Source organism: Pectinophora gossypiella, unplaced genomic scaffold, assembly GCF_024362695.1.
Source record: "Pectinophora gossypiella unplaced genomic scaffold, ilPecGoss1.1 Pgos_36, whole genome shotgun sequence".
Lineage (NCBI taxonomy): Eukaryota > Metazoa > Arthropoda > Insecta > Lepidoptera > Gelechiidae > Pectinophora > Pectinophora gossypiella.
Window position 1 is genome coordinate 3,198 of NW_026063246.1, and position 8,302 is coordinate 11,499.

General features: G+C 38.7%; 1 protein-coding gene across 1 annotated transcript; it reads left to right on the forward strand.

Annotated features, from left to right (window-relative positions):
• The first annotated feature begins 1,614 nt into the window (after positions 1–1,614).
• LOC126381131 (uncharacterized) lies at positions 1,615–6,063 on the forward strand. Its single transcript, XM_050030661.1, has 2 exons — positions 1,615–2,555; positions 5,920–6,063. Exons 1-2 carry the CDS (start codon positions 1,705–1,707, stop codon positions 5,930–5,932), a joined length of 864 nt encoding a protein of 287 aa, XP_049886618.1. The 5' UTR covers positions 1,615–1,704; the 3' UTR covers positions 5,933–6,063.
• The last annotated feature ends 2,239 nt before the right edge of the window (positions 6,064–8,302 follow it).

The following is an 8,302-nucleotide window of genomic DNA, read 5'->3' on the forward strand; positions in this document are numbered from 1 at the left end:
CCGGGGCTAACCCCATCTATTGGCGAACTAGGACTTCCTCTCATTGGCTAACTACAACTTCCTTTCATTGGCCGAAGCGGTCAACCGTCAACGTCTATGGCAAACCTGCTTTTCGGCAGTAGCGCGTATGCAGCGCTCGGGTAAACACGTTTGATTGTGAAGATAGGAGCTATTGTCGACAGGAACACAGGCGAACGAGATAGAAGTAATTTATTTTTGCAGAATGAAGATATTTCCATAAAAAATATTACATCTTTTGAAATCTTTATTTTAAAAGTTATTTCCATAGATCGAAAAATACCCTAAAAAAGGGTAATATTCTTAAGAGATTTAGCCAGCTGACGTAAAATTAAATTTTGCAACCAATTACATCAAAAAGTCAATTTGCGTAAAAATGTATGATAGGAGTATTTGCTTCTTCCCCGTCGATATCGTGGTTTCCTTTATATTACAGCAGGCATTAAATCTGTTAAATCATTGCTTAAAAGATACTTATTTAGTACTAAACTGACATATGAGTTACTTTACACTGTGTTGGTACAGGTAGAAGGGATTCTGAACTCTAGGCCCTTATATCCTATAACTGATTTGCCTAATGACTTTATTTTATTTTTTTATTTTATTTATTTATTTTATTTAGATAACCAACAGCTTATAAAACAGAACATATAATAAAGTATTTAACAAACCAACTTAACTTGCTTGACCCCTGCTCATTTTATCATTGGCACAGCGCTAACTGATTTACCTGAACCTAATCAGCTTGACATTAATGAAAATAGATTAAATGTTTATAAAAGAATAATACAAATAAAACAAAGATTTTGGAAACAATTTTACTCTTGCTACTTATCAGAATTACAAACTAGAAATAAATGGCTTAATGTTCATAAAAACTTAAATTGTGGAGACTTAGTTATCATTAAAGATGAGGCTACTCCTCCTACTTTTTGGCCCTTGGGCAGAGTCGTTTCTACGAATATTAATAAAACTGATGGTCTAATTAGATCAGTAGTTGTTCGTACTTCTAAAGGTAACTTTACTAGACCTATACATAAATTAATTTTATTGCCAAGTAAGACTGAATGATACTTTGTAATGTACCTAACTACATAACACTTATTATTAGTTTTGTCATATGTATAAATTACCTAATTTAAGTACCTACTTGCTTGTATTAAGCTATTTAACTTAAGATAAATTACTTTAAATTACCTACTTACCTTCGTATTATGCACATAATGTTAAACTTTGAATGATATCATACCTACTCTATTTAGCCTATAATTTGTATTCTATCTAAATAATAATAACATAAAAAAAATATATATCTTACCTTGTAAATCCTGTAATTTTATCTACTTTAAATCTTGCTATAAATATGTTTTGTAAAATATGCTAAATACTTGCCATTTAAATATTCATACTTTATTAAGTACATACTCAATCTATTAATTATATAGAGTAAAGTTTGACTATAGTTTGCCTACTGTGTAACTGATATGTATGCAGAGTTAGGTATAAGCTGTGTGTAATGTACATGTGTGCAAGCGCCGCGGCGAGCGTTGCCCTCGCGGGCGCCCTCTATTGGTCAGTAATAAATTAACCTTTGAACTGAGTGCACGTCGTTTGTTTTTCCGTCGATTCCCGAACATACCATTTGGCAACGAGCGCTGGAGACCGGATATTGAAGAAGAAAACAAGATGTCTTCTTCTTTCATTGGAACCCTAGGATGTTTCGACCACAAAACCATGGATTGGACTATTTTTTACGGGAGGTTGAAGATGTTTCTAGAACTCAACGACATCGATGAAAAAAAACATTGTGCGGCATTGTTGACGAATTTGTCCGAAGATTCATATAGATTGCTATGTAATTTAATACATCCCAAGACAATCGAAAATGCGAAGTTCAATGAGTTAGTCGACGCATTTAAAACCCATTTCACTCCGAAAAGGTCTACATTTGCTGATCGAGATAAGTTTTATGAAGCGAGGAAGGTAGACAGCGAGAGTGCGGAAGAATGGGCGGCGCGGTTAAGGGGGCTAGCTGTGTACTGCGGATTCGGTTCGGAACTGAACACTCTGCTACGGGATCGTTTTGTTCTAGGATTTAAGTCGGGACCGGAACGGGATCGTCTGAGAGAACAAGACCTCACAACGCTAACGTTCGCGAAAGCGTTGGAAATCGCTCAACAAGTAGCCTGTGTGAAGCAAGTTAAAGAAAACGAGTCCGTCGTAGTGAAGCAGGAGCCACTGTACCGGGCGAGCGTGGCGTATGGTAGCGGCAGTGCCAAGGGCGCCGGCGCCGGCGGCATCCGACGCGAGCGCGACGACGCCGTGGCCCGGTGTACAGTGTGCGGCCTCAAAAACCACGTAGCGGAGAAGTGTCGGTATAAAAACTACAGGTGTAATAAATGCCACAACAAAGGACACTTGAAAAAAATGTGCGAACTTAAGGTGAACAGTATTGGTGTTGAATCATCTCCTGCATCGGCGGAGGAAGAGGCGCACGGCAGCCACGACTGCGAGGAGTGTCGATTATTTAATCTAAGGTGCGTGAATAATGATCCAATATTGTTATCTATAGGTATTGAAGGTAGTTATTTTAAAATGGAACTGGATTCAGGTTCGAGTACAAGTGTAATGTCAGAGAGTAGTTACCAGCAGAACTTTTCGAAATTCCCTTTAACGTTTTGCGATCTAAAAATTTGCTTTTATAATGGCCACAAAATATCACCCGCAGGTTATTTTATTGCACCGGTAACTTACAACAACCGTGAAGAAAATATTACATTTTTCGTAATTAAAAATGGTAATAATTATCCACTGCTTGGGCGCGATTTTATGGCCATATTCGACATCTGTTTTGTGACAAATAATTTAAATATAGCAATATGTAATAGTCAACATGAAATTCAACAGATATTATGTGATTATTCAGAGTTATTTAAAGACGAACTAGGGTGTTATAAAGGGTTAGAAGTAAGTTTACAATTGAAAGAAAACGTTCAGCCTAAGTTCTGCAAAGCTCGACCCTTGCCTTTTGCTATTAAGGATCAAGTTGAAACGGAATTAAATCGATTAGTGAATAACGGTATTCTCGTGCCTGTTACTTATTCCGATTACGCAACGCCTATCGTGCCCGTACAAAAACCGAATGGACAGGTAAGAATCTGCGCAGATTATTCCATTACATTGAATATAAAGATATACATGTCGATAAGTACCCGTTACCTCGCATTGAGGATGTTTTTGCAAAATTAAGCGGAGGCCAACAATTTACAAAATTAGATTGTAGTCAGGCTTATAATCAACTTATGCTATCAAAAGATTCGCAAAAACTTACTACAATAAACACGTCGAAAGGTCTGTTTATGTACACCCGACTAGTATTTGGGTTGGCCAGTGCGCCCGCAATTTTTCAAAGGGTGATTGAAAATTTATTAGCAGGCATAGATGGAGTCGCGATTTTCTTAGATGACGTGTGCGTCACAGGACCTAATAAAACCGTACACCTTCAACGGTTGAAAGAGGTATTCGACCGTTTCAAATCGACAGGGCTCCGGTTAGAAAAAAAGAAATGTGCTTTTTTTCAGGATAACATTACATACTTAGGGCATTTAATAGACAAGAATGGATTACACAAATGTACTAATAAAGTAGATGCCATACGTAATGCACCTATGCCTACGAATATTACTGAGCTTAAACGATTTTTAGGTTTAGTAAACTACTACCGCAACTTTGTACCGAATGCGTCATCCATCCTTTGTCCACTCCACGAGTTATTGCGTGGCGGCGCGCGGTGGGAGTGGGGGCCACGGCAGCAGGCAGCGTTCGAAGACATCAAGGCAGAGCTGGCCTCCGAGCGAGTGCTCGCGCACTTCGACCCTGACGCAGAGCTGATCCTCACGGTGGACGCGGGCCCCGCCGGGCTCGGTGCGGTCTTGTCTCAGCGGGGAGCCGACGGCTTGGAACGCCCGCTCGCGTTCGGCTCCAGGTCGCTCTCGACCAGCGAACGCAATTATAGTCAACTGCACAAAGAAGCAGTAGCTATTGTATTCGGTGTGAAAAGATTCCACCAGTATCTGTATGGTAGGCAGCAACCTTTCATTTTAAAAACCGACCATCGTCCGCTTTTAGCTATTTTTGGTACCAAAAATGGAATATCGGTCACTACGGCGTCTAGATTAGTGAGATATGCGATATTTTTATCGGCTTATAATTATATTATTCAATATACATCAGGTAAACAAAATCAAGTTGCTGATTATTTCTCACGAGCGCCTGTATCGTCGGAAGATAACATGATTGAGGAAAATAATATAAAAGGCTGTCAGATATTAAACCTAAATAATTTGCAGATACAAAGCTTACCTATCACGTACAAAAACATTAGGGAAGCTACGGCCAATGATAAAACATTATCAACAGTTATGCGGTACGTAAAAAATGGTTGGCCGCGGAAAATTGCGTGTAAAAATATTTTGCCCTTTTATCATTGTAGGTATGACCTTGATGTCGAATGCGGTTGTCTTATGAGGGGGCATCGTGTCATAATACCTATGGTCCACAGACGAACTTTAATGTTAGAGTTGCATAAAACACATCAAGGTATAGTGAAAACGAAAAGCGCGGCGCGGTCTCGCATGTGGTGGCCCGCGATAGATAAGGAGATCGAACAGCTGATCGGGTCATGTGACGTGTGTATGAAGACGCGCGCCGACCCGCCCCGCGCGACCCCCGCGCCCTGGCCGCGGCCGACTGCACCTTGGGAACGTATTCACTTAGATTATCTAAGTGTAGCCCAAAGGAATTACTTAGTGGTTATTGACGCATTCAGTAAATGGCTCGAATGTCTAGATATGGGAGGGGGTATCACGACTTCACATTTAATTAGAAACCTTAATTTGCTTTTTTCAAGATTTGGATTGCCTAGAACAATAGTTTCAGACAATGACCCCAAAATAGCATCTGTGGAGTTCGATCAGTTTTGCAAAACTAATGGCATTGAACACATTACTTCCCCTATTTATCACCCTATAAGTAATGGTCTAGCTGAATCGAGCGTTAAAACGTGTAAGAAAATGTTAAAATCAATTATGCAGTCTTATACTTGTGTAAATAAAATTAATGATAAGTTACAGGAATATTTATTCGAATATCGAAACACAGTGCATTGCTCAACAAAAGTATCCCCCGCCAAGTTAATGTACGGTCGTGACCTACAGGGACGGTTAGATCAAATTTTGCCACCTCTAAAAATTTGTATAGAATCTGATAATAATCACGATAACAGTTCGAGTAGAATGTTTAAAACGAACCAAACAGTTTGGGCTAAATGCTATGATAAAAGGAAACCAGTATGGTGTAAAGGCACTATTATAAACAAGTTAGGAAATCGTATGTATACAGTCAAGTTGAATGAGCAGAATGTTACATGTAAAAGGCATATTGATCAGTTATTACGTTACACGGAAAAACCAATAGAACAACCCACGAATTATGATGCAGATTTCGGTATGTCGCAGGGTGAGGAGTCATCTAAAGAACAAGTAATTGACCCACCAATACTTGATGTAAATTCTCCTAGTAGACAGTTGGAAGAGGACAATGACGAGTGGCACGAAGCCTCGGAGGGGGAAAGGATGAGGGGGGAAAGCGCTGTAAGTAGGGAACAGGAACCTCCGTCCACTATTGGACCTAATCCGAATGCATGCCCTGATTCCATAAGTCAGCCCATTCCTCCGCCACCGACACGGGTTTTGAGGCCTAGGAATAAGGACATTAATTATAAGGTTTAATTAATATGTAAAAAGTTATCACTTGTGAAGTAGTTGCAATAGTAGGTATTTAGAGTAATTATAGGTTAGTACGTATATATCTACCTAATTATAAAATGTTTGTTGTTAACAGGTTCCCAAACTAGGGGAAGAGGGATGATATGTATGCAGAGTTAGGTATAAGCTGTGTGTAATGTACATGTGTGCAAGCGCCGCGGCGCGCATGCGCTCGCGGGCGCCCTCTATTGGTCAGTAATAAATTAACCTTTGAACTGAGTGCACGTCGTTTGTTTTTCCGTCGATTCCCGAACATACCAGTAACACTACCCCTAACTTAACTTACTAAATTAAAATTACTTACCTTACTTACCTTTACCAAATATACTTACTGTTACGATGTACTTCCTTTGTTGCTATTGATGTAGATAATAATTATCTTGTGTACTTAATACTTAAGGACCTATTCTTCTAATTAATGATATTTAATCTTAATCTTGTGATAATAATGGTCTACATAATATATTAAGGTTGGTTCTATTTGCTACTCAAATAAATAAAAAACAGGACTCCTAAAGTCAAACATTTATTTTTATATAAACTTTATTTTAAGTTTTTCACCTTTTTAGGGGCGGCGAGAAATGTTTAGTATTCATTCAAAGCATTCATACTAAAATTCATTCTTCCCTTCATTCTCTCTCTGTTCGCCTAACCTCCGCAGCGTCAATACGTGTATTTAGTGTATTGTGTTTTGTAACTGTTTTCTTTCATCTATACTTATAATAAATCTGTAGAGGTCAATTCTGTACATTAAATATTTTTTCAAAATAACTATCAGGGGGTGATAAGTGATCGATACTGATGCCAAAAATGCAATCAGTAAAATTTTTGTCTGTCTGTCTGTCTGTCTGTCTGTCTGTATGTTCCTTATAGAAACAAAAACTACTGGACGGATTTTAATGAAACTTGGTACAATTATTCTTCACACTCCTGGACAGACTACTTACACTTATACTTTTCATCACGCTACAATCAATAGGAGCAGAGTAGTGAAGGGAAATCCTTTTGTATGAAAAATCTAAACCACTCAAGTTAGACGTTTGAAATTTGGCATGCAGGTACCTTAGATACCGTAGAGGTGCACTAAGAAAGGAATTCCCGAAATTCCCACGGGAACGGGAATTAGCGGGAAAATCCTATTGTATGAAAAATCTATACCACTCAAGTTAGATGTTTGAAATTTGGCATGCAGGTACCTTAGATACCGTAGAGGTGCACTAAGAAAGGAATTCCCGAAATTCTCACGGGAACGGGAATTAGCGGGAAAATCCTTTTGTATGAAAAATCTAAACCACTCAAGTTAGACGTTTGAAATTTGGCATGCAGATACCTTAGGTACCGTAGAGGTGCACTAAGAAAGGAATTCCCGAAATTCTCACGAGAACGGGAATTAGCGGGAAAATCCTTTTGTATGAAAAATCTAAACCACTCAAGTTAGACCATGCAGGTACCTTAGATACCGTAAAGGTTTACTAAGAAAGGAATTCCCGAAATTGATACAGGAACGGGAATTAGCGGGAAAATCCTTTTGTATGAAAAATCTAAACCACTCAAGTTAGACGTTTGAAATTTGGCACGCAGATACCTTAGATACCGTAGAGGTGCACTAAGAAAGGAATTCCCGAAATTCCCACGGGAACGGGAATTAGCGGGAAAATCCTTTTGTATGAAAAATCTAAACCACTCAAGTTAGACGTTTGAAATTTGGCATGCAGGTACTTTAGTAAACTTAAAGGTTAGTTGCAACAGGATATAACAAAATTCCCACGGGAACGGTAGTTAGCGGGAAAAAACATTTGTATGAAAAAATCAAATCTAAATAAAAGGAGAAACTGACTGACTCAGTGACTGACATATCAACGCATAGCTTGAACGGCTAAACGTAGGCATTTGAAATTTGGAAGGTATGTAGCTTAGGTACCGTAGAGGTGCACTAAGAAAGGAATTCCCAAAATTCTCACGGGAACGGGAATTAGCGGGAAAATCCTTTTGTATGAAAAATCTAAACCACTCAAGTTAGACGTTTGAAATTTGTCATGCAGGTACCTTAGGTACCGTGGAGGTGCATTAAGAAAGGAATTCTCGAAATTCCCACGGGAATGGGAATTAACGGGAAAATCCTTTTGTATGAAAAATCTAAACCATTCAAGTTAGATGTTTGAAATTTGGCACGCAGGTACCTTAGATACCGTAGAGGTGCACTAAGAAAAGAATTCCCGAAATTCCCACGGGAACGGGAATTAGCGGGAAAATCCTTTTGTATGAAAAATTAAACCGGTTAAGTTAGACGCTTGAAATTTGGCATGCAGGTATCTTAGTTAACTTAAAGCTTAGTTGCAACAGGATATTGCAAAATTCCCACGGAAACGGGAGTTAGCGGGAAAAAAACATTTGTATGAAAAAATCGAAACCGCGTAAGATAGATGTTTTCAATTCAATTCAATTAAATTATTTATTGC